The sequence below is a fragment of the Myotis lucifugus genome, unplaced genomic scaffold, assembly GCF_000147115.1.
Source record: "Myotis lucifugus unplaced genomic scaffold, Myoluc2.0 scaffold_402, whole genome shotgun sequence".
Lineage (NCBI taxonomy): Eukaryota > Metazoa > Chordata > Mammalia > Chiroptera > Vespertilionidae > Myotis > Myotis lucifugus.
In genome coordinates, this window is record NW_005871450.1 from 427252 (window position 1) to 447986 (window position 20735).

General features: G+C 52.1%; 1 protein-coding gene across 2 annotated transcripts; it reads left to right on the plus strand.

The window, feature by feature from the left end:
* Nucleotides 1-286: 286 nt before the first annotated feature.
* Nucleotides 287-12504, plus strand: PLAUR (plasminogen activator, urokinase receptor). Of its 2 annotated transcripts, XM_006102173.3 has the most exons (6): nt 300-591; nt 1689-1832; nt 8600-8752; nt 9750-9884; nt 11048-11194; nt 11942-12504. In XM_006102173.3, the coding sequence occupies exons 1-6, from the start codon at nt 501-503 to the stop codon at nt 12193-12195; spliced, it is 924 nt and encodes a 307-aa protein (XP_006102235.2). In that variant the 5' UTR covers nt 300-500; the 3' UTR covers nt 12196-12504. The 2 variants fall into 2 exon arrangements, with proteins under 2 accessions (XP_023599341.1, XP_006102235.2); XM_023743573.1 differs by lacking the exon at nt 8600-8752 and having other exon boundaries at nt 287-591.
* The last annotated feature ends 8231 nt before the right edge of the window (nt 12505-20735 follow it).

The window sequence follows — 20735 nt, forward strand, 5'->3', positions numbered from 1 at the left end:
AGAACCTGGGTAAGCTCGGTGGGGGTAATGTGAGTACAGGGCAGGGGGAACGGGGGTAGAACGTAAAGGTCCGCCGGAGTCGGGTGAGGATGGCATGGCCCTAGGAGAGCTGGCGGAGTAGACCGAGGGTCGGCGGGATGGGGAGCAGAGCTTGGCTTCCGGACGGACTGAGAGAGTGGAGATAGGACTTTGAGGATAAGGCCCGCATGCAGACAGCTTTCCAGAGGAAATTAGCGAGGGGAGACGTTAGGGAAGGACTTGTGGGGGGCGGGGAGGGTTAGAGTCTTAGGAAAGGGGTGCGTAGATAGAACATTGAGAGAGATAGACTAGGAGTGCACTGGGCTGGAAGAACGTGGCGCACGAACCTGAGCGCACGGGCTTGGAGACTTGGTCCTGGTATCAGGACATCAGGGGGCGAGAGGGGGGACCCTGGCGCAGAGCTATAATAAACTCTCCTGTGGTCCCCGCTCTCTCCCCCAGCCACCTGGGGCCTGCGGTGCATGCGGTGTGAGAGGACCGGGCATTGCCAGGTGCAAGAGTGCGCGCCCGGCCAGGATCTCTGCAGGACCACGATCCTGAGCATCTGGGAAGGTAAGCCCCCACTCCAGCGCCACAGGGCATGCGCGTGACCAGGAGGCTTGTCTCACCAACTATCAGGGAAATGCAAACAGAAAGACCAGGAGACCGCTTCACGCCCACCAGTCTGGCAGACACTTAAGAATCTGACAATGCTGGGGTCGCTGGGGATGTGGAGCTGCAGATCCCGCCTTCAGGGCGTCCACCTCACGGAGCGATTTGGCAATATCCAGTGTAGACGAAGAGTAGAGTGCCCTGCAGCCAGCATTTCAACTCCCAGGAACATAGGAACACGAAGAGCCTTGGCCGCATCTGCCCAGGGACCGAATGTGCCCAGGGACACATGTGTAAGAATGTTCTTAGCAGTGATGTTTGTGATAGGGAAAATTGGAAACACCCTAAAGTCACTTGACAGCAGAGGAGAAAATTATGATGTCATCACATAATGAAATACCACACAGTGTAAAGAAGAAACTAGAACTGTGAGTATTAACATGGATACACCTAAAAAACATAAGGTGGACAGAAAAAAAAAAAAGCATGTTGCAGAGTATGATACCTTTAAATATAAAGTGTAAAATATGTGAAGCAACAGTGTAAGAATTACCTACACCAGCGGTTGGCTCTGGACAGGGCATAGGGGAATGTGATAGGGCGGGGTGGGGTGAGGGGGGAGGGGTACCGAAGGCTTTCACTGTATCTTTTAAGGTTAGTTGATTTTAAAAATATCTGAAATAAATGTAACAAAGTGCTTAATATTTTATAAAGTTGGATGATGAATGCACAGTAGTTATTATATCATTGTCTTATACTTTTGGGGTAAGCTTAAAGCATTTTCCTTTAAAACTTCATATTCGAGGCATCTCCCTGCTGATGACTAAGTTGGGAGGGAGAGGGAGATGGAGCTAGAAGGTCCCAGTGTTGTCACTGAGAGAGCAGGGTCCCTGTGAGGGGTGGGGAGGGGGGATAACTCTAGAAAAGACAGAGTTGGACCCAAATCAGAATAGAGGCCTGAGGATCAGCCACAGGCGCGGTTACCTTAAGACCAGGAGTGTTAGAGGCTGGTTGAGCCCAGAGGAGCCTCCGGGGTAACAAAGATACACTCCTCACAGAAGGGGCGGAGCTGGAGGTGGTGGAGACAGACTGTGCCCATCCCGAGAAGACCAATAGGACCATGAGCTATCGGACAGGCATGCAGATCATCACCCTGACAGAGGCCGTGTGTGGGTTCGATTTGTGCAACCGGCCCAACCCTGGTGAGTACGACAGCCCTTGCCATGCCCAACCCCAAACTCTCTCCAACTTAACCCCATAGTCATCCCGATCCTACCCTCAGTCCTATGCCACCCCAACCCCAACTCCATGCCTTACCCCAAGACCGACCCCAACTCAACCTCACCTCCAATCTCATCTCCAAATTCACTTGACCTCTAACACCCTCCCACTCAAATTCATCCTTGTTCCAAACACACCTCTAACCCCATCCCTAAATCAACCCCATCTCATCTCACACTATTACCAGTCCCACCCACAAACTCATCCCCTTCCCTAACTCTGCCCCATCCCATACATGTTTATGGGTTTTTTGTTTTTTATTGTTTAAAGCAGTGGTTCTCAACCTTCTGGCCCTTTAAATACAGTTCCTCATATTGTGACCCAACCATAAAATTATTTTCGTTGCTACTTCATAACTGTCATGTTGCTACTGTTATGAATCGTCATGTCAATATCTGATATGCACGATGGTCTTAGGCGACCCCTGTGAAAGGGTCGTTCGACCGCCAAAGGGGTCGCGACCCACAGGTTGAGAACTGCTGGTTTAAAGTATTACATATGTCTCCTTTTCCCCCAATTGACCCTCCCCCCCGCCCCCCCGCACATGTTTGTTTTTATGGTTGTTAAAGTATAAGATGCGACACCTACTCTTACAAAGCTACATACACTCACATACACTCAAGAGGTAGATGAGGTATAGCACTGAAGATTTGTCGTCTAACCTTTTCCATGGGACAGGAGATGGTTCGGGCAATAGATCATAAGGGACAGAGATACCAGAGGCTCAACATTCTTAAGGGAAGTCAAAGAGGAGGGGGTCACAGGCCGCAGCGGGCTCAGAAAGATCCCTAGAATAGACGCTCCTTGACTGTCGCAGTGGAAAGGATGTGAGGAAACTTGTGTTGAGTCCCGTGGCTTCAGGCTCTGGTCGGTTTACGGGAAAGACTTAGAAAGATTCCAGTTCCCCACATTTCCACAGGAGAGAAAGGAGGGGAAGGAATGGAGGTCAGAGAGAGATTCCTTTTTCTGGCCCTAACGAGGAAGGAAATTGATTAAGGCCAGTCCAGTCACAATGCCGTCAGTAGGCAGAGAGCCTGTATTTGTATTTTTTTCTTTTTAAAAAATAGGTTTTTATTGATTTCAGAGAGAGGGGGGGAGAGGGAGAAAGGGATAGAAACATCAATGATGAGAGAGAATCAGTGATCGGCTATCTCCTGCACTCCCTACACCGGGGATCCAGCCTACAACCCGGGCATGTGCCCTTGACCGGGAATTAATCCGTGACCTCCTGGTTCATGGGTCAACACTCAACCACTGAGCCACACTGTCCAGGCTGTACTGGGTTTTTCTTGTTCTTCATCCATCCTGACCTCAAACTTTTATCTGTTGGTGGGAACGGAATCAGATGCTCATTTTCATGGAAGTGATGCGAGAGATGACGCCAGCTTCCTCTGTGGTTAGATATGTCTAAGGAAAACACTAATAATTGGGTCCAAGTAATGCTTCTAATGAGAGATAATATTCAAAATACTTAATAATATCGATCAGTGCTGAAGGCATTGATCAATTGGAAGAGGCCCCTGGAGGCCCCCTGCTGGGTCTGGTGTTGCTCCGTTAGCTGGTGGATCTTGGGGACATGAGGATTCTAAAGAGAGGGTTGAGGTGGTCAGGGGTCCACCAGAGAGCTTGGAGCAACAGCTGTCAATTCAGTAATTTAAAAACTGACATGCCCCGCCCTAACCGGTTTGGCTCAGTGGATAGAGCGTCAGCTTGCGGACTGAAAGGTCCCAGGTTCGATTCCGGTCAAGGGCATGTACCTTGGTTGCGGGCACATCCCCAGTAGGAGGTGTGCAGGAGGCAGCTGATCGATGTTCCTCTCTCATCGATGTTTCTGACTCTCTAGCCCTCTCCCTTCCTCTCTGTGAAAAATCAATAAAACATATTATTAAAAAAACAAAACTGACATGCCCCTATCGGCCCCATTTCTAATGCCATCTTACCCTGCGGTGGTGACTAGGTAGTTGGTTAAACCACATCCTGTACGTACGTGACACTGGACACAGCTGTGCCCCAGGCAGCCTCAGGCCCTGCTCCCACGGAGCTCACAGCCCAGGGGCCGGGGGAGACCCATCACCTGACAGTGACCGCCCAGAGGGATCAGAGCTGGGAGGGGGAGGCACCAGCCGAGGATGAGAACCGTAGCAGGAGAAACAGAGACTGTGTCGTGGGGAAGCACCGCCTAGACGGTCAGGGCTGAGCTGGGGGAACAGAGGCCAGAGAGGGCAGGGCTGGGCTACGTGAAGGGTAGGGGCGGTGGGACCCTGGAGGAGACACTGGACCAGGTCAGGGAAGGTTTCCTGCAGGAAGCAACAGCTAAGCTGGATCTTGAGGGATGACAGGAGTGAGACTGTTAAAAAGACAGTGGAGCCCTAGCTCGTTTGGCTCAGTGAATAGAGCTACAACCTGGGGACTGACAGGTCCCAGGTTCAATTCTGGTCAAGGGCACATGCCCTGGTTTCGGGCTCGATCCCCAGTGGAGGGCATGCAGGAGGCAGCCAATCAATGATTCTCTCTCATCATTGATGTTTCTATCTCTCTCTCTCCCCTCTCCCCTCCTCTCTGAAATCAATAAGAATAATAAATAAATAAAACCCTAAAAAATAAAATAAAAAGACAGTGGAAAGGGTTTTCCAGGCAAAGGGAGCAACAGATACAAAGGCCCAGAGGTGGGTGGGAGTAGTATGGCTGGAGGAAAGGGTAACATGGGGCGAGAGGTATGGTGCATTATATTACACAGGGTCTCCAGGCTGTGGTGAGGAATATAGACTTCACCCTGGGAGTGGGGGAAGGTCATGATGGAGGGATGCGGTGATGGAGGGATGCGGTGATGGAGGGATGCGGTGATGGAGGGAAGATAGGGAAGGGGAGGCCAACTTGGGTGGATGAGGTTGTCCAGGTGACGATGCAGGTGGCTGCATTAGAGTGTCAGCCCTGCAGATGGGGAGAAGTGGGTGGACTCTGGAGCTTTTTACCGGTAGATGAGCAAGGGTTAGTGCCAGGTTAGACATGGCCGTGGTTTTGTAGTTCTGGTCACGATGGAGTTGATTGTATCAGACAAACCCCCTGCCAATGACAGCTGTGAAAACTGGACGGATTATAAACAGTTATTTGAAGTCACTGACGGGCAGCAGATGAAGAAACGAAGTTGAGGTGCTACAGTCTGAAATAGGGAAGCGCAGACGTTGAGTCCCTCAGACAAGCTGGCTTTTCCTGGAGTGCACTTCCCACATGGCACCTGTGGGGGAGAAGCAGAAACCAGAGAGAGGTCGTCGCTGGGCCAAGAAGACAGAGGTGGAGTCTGGGGCTGTCAGTGTCTAGAAAATGAGAGGGAAAAGCCAGAGAAGGGAATCCCCAAATCTGCAGATGACTTCCTCAGTCATTGGCAGGCTGTGCAGGCATAGTATCGGGCAGCTACAGAACCGAGCAAGGGTTCCAGCAGGCAGAGGATGCTGGGCAGACCCAAGGTGCCAAGTTGGCCAGAAAGGCCTTGGTAACCATTTCCGGCTTTTCTCTGAGACCACACCCTAGGAGTAGGGGCAAAACTGAAATAGACCGGCCCCCCCAAAAAACACCTACTTGCCATCGTCAGCAGGAAGAAAGCTGGCCCTCTTTGGAAAAAGATACATCATTTTAAGCCTTTACAAATGTTCGTCTATAATGTCTGGCATCTAATCAACACTTACAAGGTAGCTTGAAGAAAATAAAAAGGACCAATGGACCGGAACCCAAGAGGAAAACCCCACAATAGACACAGAAGCGTAATTATTCAGAATTGGAGTTATTGCACGTGGAACTTTACAATAGCTGTGATCAATATATTGAAGGAAATAGAGGAAAGGATAAGTTTTAGCAGAAATCTGAGCCGGTTTGGCTCAGTAGATAGAGCATCAGCCCGCAGACTAAATTAAGGGTCTCAGGTTTGATTCTGGTCAAGGGCACATACCTCCGCTGCAGGCTCGGTCCCCGGCCCTGGTCAGGGCACATGCGGGAGGCAACCAATCAATGTGTCTCTCACATCAATGTTTTGCTCTCTCTCTCTGTCTCTCTCCCTCCCTTCCACTCTCAGTAAAAATCAATGGAAAAATATCCTGAGGATTAACAAACAAACAAAATGTAAAAGAGCCCTAGCTAGTTTGGCTCAGTGGATAGAGTGTCCTCCTCCTGATTGAAGGGTCCTGGGTTCGATTCCAGTCAAGGGCACTTGCCCAGGTTGCAGGCTCAATCCCCAATAGGGGGTGTGCAGGAGGCAGCCGATCAATGAGTCTCTCTCATCATTGATGTTTCTCTCTCTCTCTCTCTCTCTCTCTCTCTCTCTCTCTCTCTCTCCCCCCTTCCTCTCTGAAATCAATAAGATATATTTTTTAAAAATGTAAGAGAGTCAAACAGTAAATATAGAACAGTGACTGAAATTAAAAACTCGGTAGATGTGCTTAATAGAGACCAGAAATAGCAGAGCAAAAGGATTAAAGATCTAGAAAACAGATCAGTAGAATGTCCAGATTGATACCTAGATGTGGAGGATCAAGGAGTCTGCCAGGTTTCTGCCCCGGAGGACTGGATGGGGCCACCTCAGAGACATGGAATTCAGGAAAGAGCAGGCCTGAGGAGAAGATGGAGAGTTTCATTCGGGGCACGTAGAGATTTGGGTGTTTGAGGGATAGCCAGGCGGCCTCCAGGGTGCAGTTGGGTATATAGGTGTGGAGGTCAGAGAGATGTCTTGCCTGGAGAGAGATGTTTGAGTTCCCAGCAGGTGGGTGGAAATGAAGCCACATCAGTAGGTAACATCCCCATGGGAGAGAGTGTGCACCGTGGGAAATGCAAAGGGCCTAAGACAACCCTGAGGATCACCCACACTTAGAAGAGCGACACAAGAAGAGTCCCCACAGGAGACCCACGGGGCTGCTTGAGTGTCCTTACAACATGGCAGCTGGCTTCCCCCGGAGCCAGTGATCCAGACAGAGCTGGGGAAAGTTGCAATGTCTTTTCCAAGGTAGCCCAGAAATCACACACCATCATTTACACAGTATCCTTTTGGTTACACAGGCCATCCCTATTCTTTTTCTTTTATATTTTATTTTATTTATATATTTTATTGATTTTTTTAGAGAGGAAGGGAGAGGAATAGAGAGTCAGAAACATCGATGAGAGAGAAACATCGATCAGCTGCCTCCTGCACACTCCCCACTGGGGATGTGCCCGCAACCAAGGCACATGCCCTTGACCGGAATCGAACCCGGGACCCTTCAGTCCGCAGGCCGATGCTCTATCCACTGAGCCAAACCGGTTAGGCTTATTTTATTTTATTTTATTTTTTAATATATTTTTATTGGTTTCAGAGAGGAAGGAAGAGGGAGAGAGAGATAGAAACATCCATGATGAGAGAGAATCATGGATCGGCTGCCTCCTGCAAGTCACCCACTGGGGATCGAGCCCGCAACCCGGGCATGTGCCCTTGACCGGAATCGAACCTGGGACCTTTCAGTTCACAGGCTGACGCTCTATCCACTGAGCCAAACCTGCTAGGGCTATTTTTATTTTTTTAAGTTTATTGATTTTGAGAGAGAGAGAAAGGGAGAGGGAGAGAGAAATATTGATAGGCTGCCTTCGCAGGATGCTTCCCATCGGGGGAATCGAGCTGCCACCCAGGCATGTGCCTTTGACCAGTACTTGAACCAGGAACCTCCTGGTGCTCAGGAAGATGCCCAACCAACAAGCCATACCAGGCAGGGCAGCCCTATTTATGGGAAAGGACTACACAGGGCATAAATGTCAGAAAGTAGGGATTACTGGGGGCTGTCTTGGATTGGCTACCACAGGGAGCAAGAGAAGAGTTTAAGTAATTGTTCATTTACTCATTCATTCATTCAATAAATATTTATTCAATATCTTCTCTGGCCCCGGCCCTCTGCTGGGTGGTATTGGGACACAGTCATGACAAAGACAGCCTTGGCCCTACTCGCCTGGGGCTGAGAGTCCACTGAGGGAAATAAGCCTGTCCCCAGACAGGGATGACCGGAGTGAGCTGGGCTGGGATGTGGGGGGGGGGGGGAGGCAGAGAGGCACCTGATCCAGCCTTAAAGGTCAGGGAGAGCTTCTTGGGGAAGATGAAATGGGAGAAGACGATTCCTGAAGAATGAGTAGGATATACAAGAAGTCAAGAGCAAGGGGACAGTAGATGCAAAGGCTGCATGTGTTGGGTGTATATTTGGGGACTGCGGGAAGCGGTGTGGAGTAGGCTATGAGGGACTAGTGAGGGAGATGAGGCAGGAGAGGTAGGCAGGACCCCGTCTTTGCTGGGCCTTGAATGCCACACTGAGAATCGTGGATTTTATGCTGAGGGCACTGGGGAGCCATGGAGGGGTTTTGAGCAGAGGAGAGACAGGGTCAGAGTTGAGTATTAGAAACATCCTTAATCTAGGGCCATGAGGGGAGGCACCGGGGCTGGGGCGGGAGTGGCAGCAATGGGCACCGGGAGGCCAGGGAGGGACTGGTACTGAAGGAGGTGTGAGCTGGACCTGGTCGTGGGACTGGAAAGGGGGGAATGGGTTCCAGAAAAGACTCAGAATGGACAGGGTTTGCCGATTGGCTGGAGTGGGATAAGGAGGGACTGATGCTGAGGTGAGTCTTCAAGGGAGCTGGCTCTCCAGGACTCTCCCGTGGACTCACCCTCCTGCTCCTCCCCACGCAGGCCGGGTTCCCACCTTCCCCCGAAGCCGCTACCTCGAATGCGTTTCCTGTGCCTCTTCGGACCTGAGCTGTGAGCGGGGCCGGGACAAGAGCCTGCAGTGCCGCAGCCCTAGTGAGCAGTGCCTGGAGGTGGTGACCCACCAGGACCCGGCAGGTGAGCCCCAACCTGCCAGCAGCTCCTCCTCCCTGCTTGGCTCCTTCCCAAGGCTGTACTCAAACCCCCAGATCACAGGGGTTTAAGCCAGGCAGGAAGTTAGTCCTCCCCCACACAGAAGTCTAGTGATGGGACGTCCGGGCCGCAAAGGTAGTTCAGTCACCAGGAACCCAGACGCTTTCTGGTCTCTGACATGTCGCTGCCATTCCCAAGATTGCCTCCCAGTCCACAACAGCTGCCGGAGTCCCAGGCCTCGTGTCCAAGTTCCAGGAAGAGGGAGGGGAGCCCTGCGAGAGTGGCTCAGTTGGCTGAGCACTGTCCCATGCACCGAAAGGTTGCCAGTTCGATTCCAGGTCAGGGCACATACATGGGTTGTGAGTTTGATGCCCAGTCGGGGAGCATATCCGGTCAAGATTTCTCTCTCACATCAATGTTTCTCTCTCTCCCCTCCTCTCTCTAAGCATGTCTCTGGGGTGAGGATTTTTAAAAAAATATTTTTATTAATTTCAGAGAGGAAGGGAGAGGAAGAGAGAGATAGAAACATCAATGATGAGAGAATCATTGATCGGCTGCCCCTACTGGGGATCGAGCACACAACCTGGGCATATGCCCTTGACTGGAATCGAACCCAGGACCCTTCAGTCCGCAAGCCAAGGCTCTATCCACTGAGCCAAACCAGCTAGGGCTCCGGGTGAGGATTTTTTTTTAAATACACAAAAAACAAGGAAGGTGAAAAAAAGGGGCACCTCTCATTTTGTAAGGGTTCTTTTTTCTGGAAACCCTATAAACCTTTCTACTTATATCACACTAGCCAGACCTTAGCCCCATGACTATAGATCCTGAGACTGGAAAACATCTTTGGCTAGCTATATGCTGCCCCAAAGGAAATAAGGGCCCTATACTGAAGGGTGGAGCAGAGAATGGACAGACGGCTGCTGGGTGGGCCAAGCCAGGCTCGGGCCTTCATCAACCATCTGACCTCTCCTTTGCCCCACAGGGAGCCCCGGAGATGAGCGCCACTCCCGAGGCTGTGGCAACCTCCCTGGCTGCCCAGGCCCCACCGGCTTTCACAACAACCACACCTTCCACTTCCTGCGCTGCTGCAACACCACCAAATGCAATGGGGGCCCTGGTAAGGGGCAGGGGGCCCAGCGTGGAGCTGGGATCTGGGAGGGAGGTGCACTCAAGGACATGGCCGCTCTCTTGCGGGCACATACCTCCTCTCTGGGTCTCTGTTTCTTCCTCTGGAAGGTAGACATAGCAAGTCCTTCCTCAAAGAAGGATTTTGTGGGAATCCAATGAGTCTATCCAACCTTCACCAAGACCCATAGGGGACACTGCCTACCTCTTGAGTCCTTCCACTGCTCACCACCCTGGTTTAAGCCACCGTGACCTCGCGCTTAGATTGTTGCAGTAACCTCCTCTCTGATCCCCAGTGTTCAGCACAGCTGCAAGAGAGATTTTTTTTTTAAATGTAAATAAGGTCGTCGCTCTCCTTCCTCAAGCACTTGAACGTCCCCTTGCTCTGAGGATAAAACCAAAGGCCATGCTATGCCCTATGTAATGCATCACACACACACACACACACACACACACACACACACACCCCGCCTCCTGGTCTTTATTTATCCTGCAACTGCCCAACGCCGCCCTGCCTCAGGGCCTTTGCACACGCAGTGCCCTCCGCTGGGAACACGTCTCCCTGAGGAGTTCGCCTGACTGGCTAGTTCTCATTGGGGTCGCAGCTTTAAAGTATCATCCTCAGTGACATGTTCCTGCCCCTCCCCTTCCGTATAATCTCAGCCCATCGTGTTACTCTGTGTGAAAAGTGCTGTCTGACGGAACTTTCCACAGCGACGGGGTGTCCTTTCCTGTGCACATGGTCGCCACTACCACAAATGGCCATGCAGCACTGGACATGGGAACTGAATTTTGAATTTCATTTCATCATTGTTCATTCATTCCAATCAATGTAGGATGCAACCGTATGTGGCTAGTGACTACCGCATGGACAGTGTCACTGTTCTGTGAGAGTAGGGACTGCTTGATGTTACTCAGATGCTTACCCAGAACCTGGTCAGACAGGGGCTCCGGGGGTGGGGAGTGGGGGGTCCTGAGAGTTGGGATTTCTCCCACAGGCCCCAGAGAACCCCCAAAAGAGAGTGCGGTTCCAATGCCTGCCACAAGGGGGCGCCGTGCCATCTCAGGCTGAGAGCTGGGAGTCCGTGCAGGAGGACACCTCTCCCTACACCCTAACCCTGTTTTAATGACCTTCGTCTCTTGTCTTCTCCCAAGTCACGGAGCTTGAAAACCTGCCGCTGAATGGCCTCCAGTGCTACAGCTGTCAGGGGAACGGCACCCACGGATGTTCCTCCGAGGAGGCCTCCCTCACCGCCTGCCGAGGCCCCATGAACCAGTGTCTGGAGGCCACAGGCACGAACGGTGAGGCCCTTTGGGAGCTGGAAGGGGTGTGTGTAAGAGGTCATCTTCCAGTTCTGGACTTGGTGGAGGTGGGTCTTCCTGTGGGGTTTCCCGCTGCAAGGTACAGATTGCAGTAAGGAATTGGGACTTGCCCAGTCGGGAATGTGGACCGTTTTAGGGATGGGACTTCCTATGGACGTCCCGGGCTCCCATCCTGTGACGTCCTGGAAAGGTCTCTGTTCCAGTAGTTCCCAAACTCTTTGGTCTCAAGATTCCTTCCCGCTCCTAAAAAGTATTGTTTCCGTCGGTTATATCTATCAGATATTAACTGCATTATAAATCAAAAGAGAAATTTTTATAAGATGTACTTATTAATTTATTTTAAAATAACAATTAAAAACTCATTACATGTGAACCTATTTTTATGGAAAGAAAAAGCCTACATTTTCAAAAAAACTTTTAACGAGAAGACTGGCATTATTCTACACTTTTGCAAATCTCGTTGCTGTCCGGCTTCATGGAAGACAGCTGGGTCCTCATCGCTGCTTCTGCATCCAGTCTGTTGCAAGATCACATGTCCTGGTGGTTCTGGAGAACGCCATTGTACGCTCACGAGAGCGGACAATGAGAATGTGTTTAACGTCACAGACCCCCTGCGCCACGCTCAGAGCTTCTGCCTTTTCTGGTGGTGCCCACCACAGGGTGGCTCGTCGCCCGGGGAAGCGCAGGCCGGAGAGCTGGGCGTCACACAGTCTTCTCTCTCCTCAGGGCCGGGGCATCCGAGCTACACGGTACGAGGCTGTGCGACGGCCTCCTGGTGCCAAGGCCTCCATGTGGCCGAAGGCTTCAAACTGACGGATCCCAACGTCTCCTGCTGCACTGGAAACGGCTGTAATCACCCCAACCGCGATGCCCAGTCCCGCAGGGGGGGCGCCCCCCGGCCGGGCCCTGCCCACCTCAGCCTCACCATCACTCTGCTTGTGACTGCAAGACTATGGGGAGGCACTCTCCTCTGGGCCTGACCCCCACACTCTCCCTGCCCTGGCTGGATCCAGGGGACCCCTCCGCCCTTCCCGCAGCTCCCAGGCCTGCAGACTCGCTGTGTGACCTCAGGCCAGTGTGCTGCCTCCTCTGGGCCTCAGTGTTCCCAGCCATGAAGATATCCGTCTCACAGAATTACGAGAAATGGAGGAAAAAAGCTAGAGAAAGGCTGCGGGCCAGCAGGAGTTCTTGTGATTACTAATATTGTTGCCCCTCTTGTTGTTATTATTAATTAATATTTGTTTTATTTAATATTTTATACTTTATATAAAGATTTTTATACCGATGAACAGGGTCAGACCTGCCCTTCTCCATAGCGTCTTTCTTTCTTTCTTTCTTTCTTTCTTTCTTTCTTTCTTTCTTTCTTTCTTAAATATATTTTTATTGAGTTCAGAGAGGGAGGGAGAGGGAGAGAGAGATAGAAACATCAATGATGAGGGAGAACCATGATTGGCTGCCTCCTACACGCCCCCTACTGGGGATCGAGCCCACAACCCAGGCATGTGCCCTGACCGGGAATCGAACCTGTGACCTCCTGGTTCATAGGTCGATCAATGATCAACCCCTGAGCCACCTCGGCTGAGCGGGTCCATCTTTCAAAGATGCATGGGGGGCACCGTTCCTCAGGCTCCTGGAAGTAGGGGTCACATGGTAGGACCCAGGTGGTCAAGGCCTCCGCTTGGGAGCAGTCCTGTGGGGCTTCCACCCCAAGTCACCTCCACATCGATTTCTGGGCTCCAAATGCAAACTTCTCACTCACCCACCTCAGCACTAACCTTCCCATCTCTTCTCCCAAACGCCTAAGATCAAGACTACTTTGTTGTTCTATGTGGGTATGTCTTGTTTCCTGCCGCTCTGAGACAGCAGATGTATGGGGGATGACCTGCCTGCCAGGCCCCCCCCTTGATGCACTGCAGCGAAGAACAAGGATAGGACTACATTTCCCCTGGTGCTCTGGGGCCAGGACATAAAGGCTGGGCTCTATTTCCTAAGATTCCCTCAGACTCACCGACAAAAACAGAGAGCTACCATTTCAGTGGCGCTCTTGAGCTCACTGTGGAATAGTTCACATTTTCCATGGTTCACTGAGGCAAACCCATAGGGACAAATGACATGGGGCCCTGTGGCAAATGAAGAAAGAGATACGTCATCTTCCCTGGTGCTTGGGACTAGGTCTCTCCTTAGGACCTCCCCAAAGCACATGTTGCCAACTGTCATTGGCTTAAAGAGAGGGGGGTCTTGGACACAGTGGCTCTGTGCCTGCTTTGACCCATAGAATGTGGCGGGAGGGGTGCCACCCCCCGCTCTGGGGCCAGGCTTCCAGGAGCCGTCCGCTTCCGGGGAGCCAGCTGCCGTGCGAAAGTCCTCCTGCACCCAGCCGGCGTGCCGTGAGGCCACCCAAGCTGCCCATGCATGGGTGCCATATGGAGAGAGAGCCACAGATGGTCCAGTCCTCTCAGCCCGGGCACCACACAGGCGCGAAGGAGCTGCCTTGGACATCGCCACCCAGCAGATGCCACGTGCAGGGGGAGCAGGAAGCCCAGCTGCTCCCATTGCCTGGGGCTGCTATCAGTTACAACAAACGGACAGCTGGGTGGCTTCAACCACAGGCATTCATTTCCCTCAGAGTTCTGGCGGCTGGAAGCCCAAATCCAGGTGCTGGCAGAGCCATGTTCCTTCTAAAGTCTCTGGGTGCTGCCGACAATCTGACAATCCGTGACGCTCCTTGGTTTACAGCTACATCACTCCACCCTCTGCCTGTCATCACGTGGCCTTCTCCTCTGTGAATGTGGCTGTGCGTCTCCAAATCTCTCCCTTATAAGGACGCCAGCCGTGGATTTAGGGGCCCACCCTAACCCAGTATGACCTCATCTTAACTTAATCACATCTGCAAAGACCCTATTTCCAAATAAGGTCACACTCATCGATCCTGAGGGTTAGGACTTCAACATATATTTTGAGGGGACACATTCAACCCACAACGCCAGTTAATAGCCAGAACCAAGGTTTCAGATAGAGGGCCCCCTCGATCCGTCCCCTTCACCTCCAGCTGTTCAAGCCAGCCCACGTGGGCCCCAGGCCCTTGCGGGGCACATACGCGCTGCCCCTGCTGAGCCTTGCTGAAATTCCTGACCCACAGAGTCACAAAACAAAAAGGCGGTGGTTTTACACCGCTGAGTTTGGGTTACTTCGTTACACCGCAGTGGTTACCTGGAACAATCGTGTGTTTGCTTGTTTCGCTATAATATCCACAAAGGGCAAGGCCTTGTATTTGCTCCCTACTGTCTAGACTAGAACCTAGACTAGTGCCTGGGACATGGCAGGTGCTGAAGAAAAGGAGGAAACAGAGGAAAGACTACATCTTCTATGTTATCAAAAACTGGGCATGGGCCCTCGCCGGTTCGGCTTTTGGACTGAAGGGTCCCAGGTTCGATTCTGGTCAAGGGCGCGTGCCCGGTTGCGGGCTCGATCTCCAGAAGGGGGTGTGAAGGAGGCAGCCAATCAATGATTCTCTTTCATTATTGATGTTTCTATCTCTCCCTCTCCCTTCCTCTCTGAAATCAATAAAAAACAAAAAAACAAAACAAACAAACAAACTGGGCATGGACTCCATCTCCCAAGATAACATTTTCTGAGATGCTCCATAATTAAAATTGAGGATAATTTCACCTTTGCCATGATTCCCTCCGATAGAAATTGCAGACTAGCACCGCATTTCCCAGGATGCCTCCCAGGATGCCTTTCCACAGGAACTGAGGCTGGGACTGCATCTCCCAGGAGACCCAGTGACATCTCCTGTGGTGCCCACGGCAGATCTCGAGGCCAGCGATAAATTTCTCATAATGTTCTACGCCGGAGCTTGTAATCAGGACCTCATCGTTGCTGGCTCCCACGGTGTTTTCCAGGGATCTCGCTTGCAAGAAGTAAAATCCAGTTAAGCTGACCTCAGCAAAAATGACAATGTTATTAGAAGTTTAGAATCCAGGCAAGAGCTAGGTCTCTGGGCCTCACCAGGGACAGGAAACAGAATTGAAAAGCCGTGTGCGAAATTACGGTTGTCTCCCTTTTGCAAAATCTCTCTGCTTCTCTCCTCTCTCTTTCTCTAAATGTGTGGCTTCCGTCATGGGCTTTTTCCGTCTCTCCACAGACTACCTTCTTTTTCTTCATACATAGTAGCCAAAGATGCCCTTGAAATGCCAAGTACCAAGAACAACCGGGTCCTGGTTCTGAAGTTCTAGCAGGCAGACTCTGATGGGGTCTAGTTTGGGTCAGGGCTCTGCCGAAGACGCCCTCTGCTGCTATGGCCAGGGAGGTGCATCAGAGCTACTCCATACAGTTGTCCGGGTTATAAACAGGCCTTCACTGCTCCGGCAGCGACCAGGGGATGCAGCCCCCTCAGCAAGAGCTGGGAAAACAAGCTCTGTGAGGGAGACCCTATCACAAGGATGGGGGAGCAGCTGGAAAAGAAAACTTCCACTCAGGGCTGCCCCCATGGATTCCGTGTGAATCACAGGTAATATGGTGGCCGGGGATGTACGTGACAGGACACACAACGCAAAATGATTGAAACAACGGGGAACTGGATTACCAGATAACAAGAGGTCATGACCAGGGTAGTTCCTGGGCTGACTAGTTCAATGTTTCCACTGTGTCCTGAAGGAGCTGCTTAGGCTTGTCTGTCTCCTGATCCGCATGATGACCACTGCAGCTCCACACTCAGAGGCAATAACAAAAGGCCGTTTCTACTCAGGGTCTCTTTTTTATTTTATTTTTATTTTTAAAAAATATATTTTATTGATTTTTTACAGAGAGGAAGGGAGAGGGATAGAGAGTTAGAAATATCGATGAGAGAGAAACATCGATCAGCTGCCTCCTGCACACCCCCTTCTGGGGATGTGCCCAAAACCAAGGTACACGCCCTTGACCGGAATCGAACCTGGGACCCTTCAGTCCGTAAGCCGATGCTCTATCCACTGAGCCAAACCGGTCAGGACTCTTTTTTATTTGTTAAAGTGTATTTTTATTGATTTCAGAGAGGAAGGGAGAGGGAAAGATAGAAACATCAATGATGAAAGAGAAGCCTGGATTGACTGCCTCCTCCACGGGGGATGGAGCCCACACGTGCTCTGACCGGGAATCGAACAACAACCTCCTGGCTCAGAGGTCGACACTCAATCACTGAGCCACGCCAGCGGGCTGAGTCTTCTTTGTAAAACCAAGAAAAACTATCCCAAAACATACAGGCCAACTTGCCCTCAGGTTTTACTGGCCTGACCTGTTACATACCTGATACACCCACGTCTACAGCAGCCACGGGAAGGGGGCAGGGAACCACAATATTCGGCAGACTATATTCAGACCCCACTCCTAGGGCTCCCCCCACATCATCTGGCTATTAAAGAAAGGTGGCTGCCTGACCCAAGTGAGGGTGTTTGTAGGGAGGAACAAAAGGGGGATGTGTATCAGAGGGGGGAAACCACCCAGTCTTCCTCCCGTAGAGGGGAAAAACCGTTCTTCCCTACGGTGTCCTTCCCGGTGTGTCACCTTCCTTTGCACACTGCCACCATACTCACAGCACTTCTAGTCACCCATTGTGGGGGCGGAGTCTTCACACCAAGCAGCGCTCTGTGACACCGGTGGGTGTTCTACCATCTAACTCAGTCCTGACACTATCCACCTGGGATAACATGAGGCCCCGCAGGAGAAGGCCCGTCCCACCGAGCCGAGCCTCCCTCCAGGTGCCAGCGGCAAGTCCAGGTCGCCTCCTGCACTGAGACCCATCGGCTATAAGCGAGAGGCTCCCACGGCGCCCTCTTCAGGGCTGATTAACTCGCCAGAGCAGTGGTTCTCAACCTTCCTGATGCCACGACCCTTTAATACAGTTCCTCATGTGGTGACACACCATAAAATTATTTTCGTTGCTACTTCATAACTGTAATGTTGCTACTGTTATGAATCGTCATGTAAATATCTGATATGCAGGATGTATTTTCATTGTTACACATTGAACATAATGAAAGCATAGTGATTCATCACAAAAACAGTATGTAATTATATCTGTGTTTTCCGATGGTCTTAGGCGACCCCTGTGAAAGGGTCGTTCGACCCCCAAAGGGGTCGCGACCCACAGGTTGAGAACCGCTGGGCTAGAGACAGGAAGGGCACAGATGTACCTCCAGATGGGAGAGATGCGCAGGCCAGGTGTGTGGGCAGGCAAGCAGTTTCCATGCCTTCTCTGCGCACATCACTCTCCCTGTACCTACGTGTTCGCCAACCCAGAAGCTCTCTGAACATCACAGCTGCGGAATTTTTACGGCGGCTTCGCCACGTAGGCGTGATAGGTCCTTAACTCCCCCGTTCAGCCCTTCTTCCCCCCTCTCAAGAGCAGGGGGGACAAAGATGAAAAGTCCAAGCTTCTAATCAAGGCTTTGTTTTTTAGGCGACCAGCTCTCACCCAGGAGCCCAAAGTCACCTCATTCAGACACTCCTATCACCCAAGAAATGACGAGGTTTTCAAGCGCTCTGTGCCGGAAATGGGGGGCAAAGACCAAATATACACTGAGTGGTCAGATTATTATGACCGGCCAGATTATTATAACCACCCTATCAGTACTTCATTGACACTTCCAAAAATACTGAATATTGAAAACTTCCTAAGCAAATACTCTCAAGGTTTTATTATTATTATTATTATTTGCATAACTAATTCACTTCATTGTACTGATGGGGTGGTCATAATCATCTGCCCGGTCATAATAATCTGGCCACTCAGTGTATGTGCCTATTATCTCACAGAATGGCAATGAGTAAACAACTAACAAGGTCTGCAAGATCCCAAGACTTCAAAAACTCAGGAACACTTGCCCTGGCCGGGTGACGCAGTTGATTGGAGCATCGTCCCATGCACATACCTGGGTTGTGCGCTAGATCCCCGGTTGGGGTGCATGTGGGAGGCAACCGATCGATGTTGCTCTCTCACATCAACGTTTCTCTCTCTTTCCCTCTCTCTCTCCTCCTTCTTCTCTCTCTAAAATCAATAAACATACCCTCGGGTGAGGATTAAAAAAACCCTCAGGAATAGTCAACTCATGGTGTGCAGCCCATTCCCTTTCCCTGCTCCCCCCCCCCCCCCCAAATAGCAGGCACAGGGTAGCTGCCTCCCCAATAGCATTTCTGTTGAGAAAGCTGATTTCATCTCTGGCCTGACGGTAGGGGGAGCCTTTGGCTCGTGTCTAATTCAATCAGCAGCATCTCAACCCCCTGGCCATTGATATTGGTTCAGTGATAGGCAGGTGGCATCATCTGGACCAATGAGACACAATGAAAGGTTTTTCTAGAGGCCTCTGGGGGAAAATATTTGCCCTCTCTACTGAGGGAGCTCTTCTCTTCCTTCCTCTCTTCCCACCTCAGGCTCTTTCGTCTATTTGTCCATCTTTTCCCCTCTCTGCCCCTCCCAAAGGTGAAGGAAAAGTGTGGCCCAGGGGTATTTGCCAGCCATCATGCATCCTGAGGGAAGATGTTTATACTCAGGACAGAGATGGACAGACCACGCTGCAGCCAGCCACACCGGAGGCTGTTTTTATATGTGAAACGATTCTCTTTCCCGTAAGCCAGTTGGTTGGATTTACTGTCACCTGCATGAAAGCCCTACTAGATAAAGCACCCTGGAGTGGGATGGGGACAGGACCTCCACGCTCATGGTGTGGGGCCCAAAGAAGAGAGATGAGAACCAAAACACCCCAGAATGCCCTGCAGCTGGAGTAAGAGACCTTGGTTAGAGCCATGGGCAAGACGACCTATAGATTCTTGGGGGCAAAGACAACTCCTAGCTTCCCTCTATCCAAATCCGGGTTATACGCCTCTCCCCACCTATCCTAACACGCAGCCCTGGGAGGATTAGAGGAGACCCAGTCTGGCCACCTCTTTCCCCAGTTTACAGAAGGATAAACTGAGGGTGGGAAAGGAAGGGAGTCCCTCCGAGCTGTGGTCCTGGGGACACAGAGGTTGGTGGGAGATCTGGTCCAGAGGACAGAGAGGATGCCGGGAGCCGGGCCCTGAGGACAGAAGGATGTCTGGAGTTGAAGCCCGTGGTGCGCCCGGATATAGAATATCTTGGTAGTGGTGGCGATAACAAGCAAGATTCTCACAGTTGGCATATCTCAATGACCTCATTGTCAAAGGGCCTGGGAGAGGCTGCGGTCTCCTGCCTCCCCTGGTTTCTCACTCTCCTTGGGTCCTAAGGGAGACCGTCCTGCACCGGGTGTACAAGGCCCAACAGAAGTGGGGCTCAGGGAGACCCACTCCCCCGGAGGGAGAAGGGACCGGAGTCTGAAGGGCTGAGTCAGCATCAAAGGTGGAAGAGAAGAGGGAAGGGCGCATAGGCAGGGACACAGAGAGACGGGCAGGAGGAGCAGGGACATGGGGTGGGGCAGCTGCACGCGCTGCCTGCGAGGCATCCACAGGAGCCTCTCCCTGGGAGACTCAGCACTCGGGCTCCCTTCCAGCTGGTTCACTCTCAGGGGGCCCTGCGGGCAGGGAATGATGTGGAAACACGGGGTTTCCGGGTCAGGACAGGAGGGAACATGGGGTTTGACTCCAGCCCAGCCCAGCGCTGGGAGGTCGTGGACCTGCCCAAACAGGAGGCTGCAGCCGTCCCTCTCCAGGCGGCTCGGCTCACGGCTGTCACGTGACACCGTCCTTCACTCACCTGTCCACAGGTCACTTCCCACTCTCACTTTCCCACGACACACGCCCCCTCCCTCGGCCTCACACTCTCTCCCCTTTGCACACCCGCGCGCACGCCCGAACCTTCACGCGCAGGGGCCGCCCCCGCCTCCCTACCCGACACGGCGCCCGCCCCGCCCCTGCGCTCAGCCTCCGACCCTGCGCACCCTCACCTTTCACACGCACACTCGCCCGCACACCACGCTCCTGCCCTTGCACCCCGACACACCCCCGCTTCTCGGCTGATCGCGCCACCTCTGCCCCCGCCCGGCCTGTCCCGCTCCCCGGCCCCGCCCGCCGGCTGCCCACCTCTGCGCGCCGCACCCCCACCAACCTCCCCCGCGAGATCCTGGCAAAAAAAAGTGTGGCCCCGATTACCTCGTCCTTTCCTGGCTCGGTCCCGGTCGAGAAAATTTTTATTTTGGTCACTGAGAGAAATAACAAAGGCAGGGGAGGAGAGGAAAGACGCAGGGAAAGGGATGAGAGAGAAAGGATACAATAGAGGGTCGGTTGCGCATCAGAGGGGGAGCGGGGGGTGGGGGGGCAGGGACTATGTAGGTGGCAGAGTAGAAATTAAAATGAGGGGAGATGCAAGATGTAGGAGAGAGAGAACAGGGGGACGACGAGAGTGCGATGAAGAGAGAGTATGTCAGTGCTGGGTGAGTGTACGATGATCTCGAGGAAGACGAGTACGCAAGCGCAGCTGATCAAGCTAATACTGATAGTATCGCAGTATGCATCTGACTCGCTGATTACACAGTATGACGCATGCGGCCGACCGGTCAGTGGACTGTGG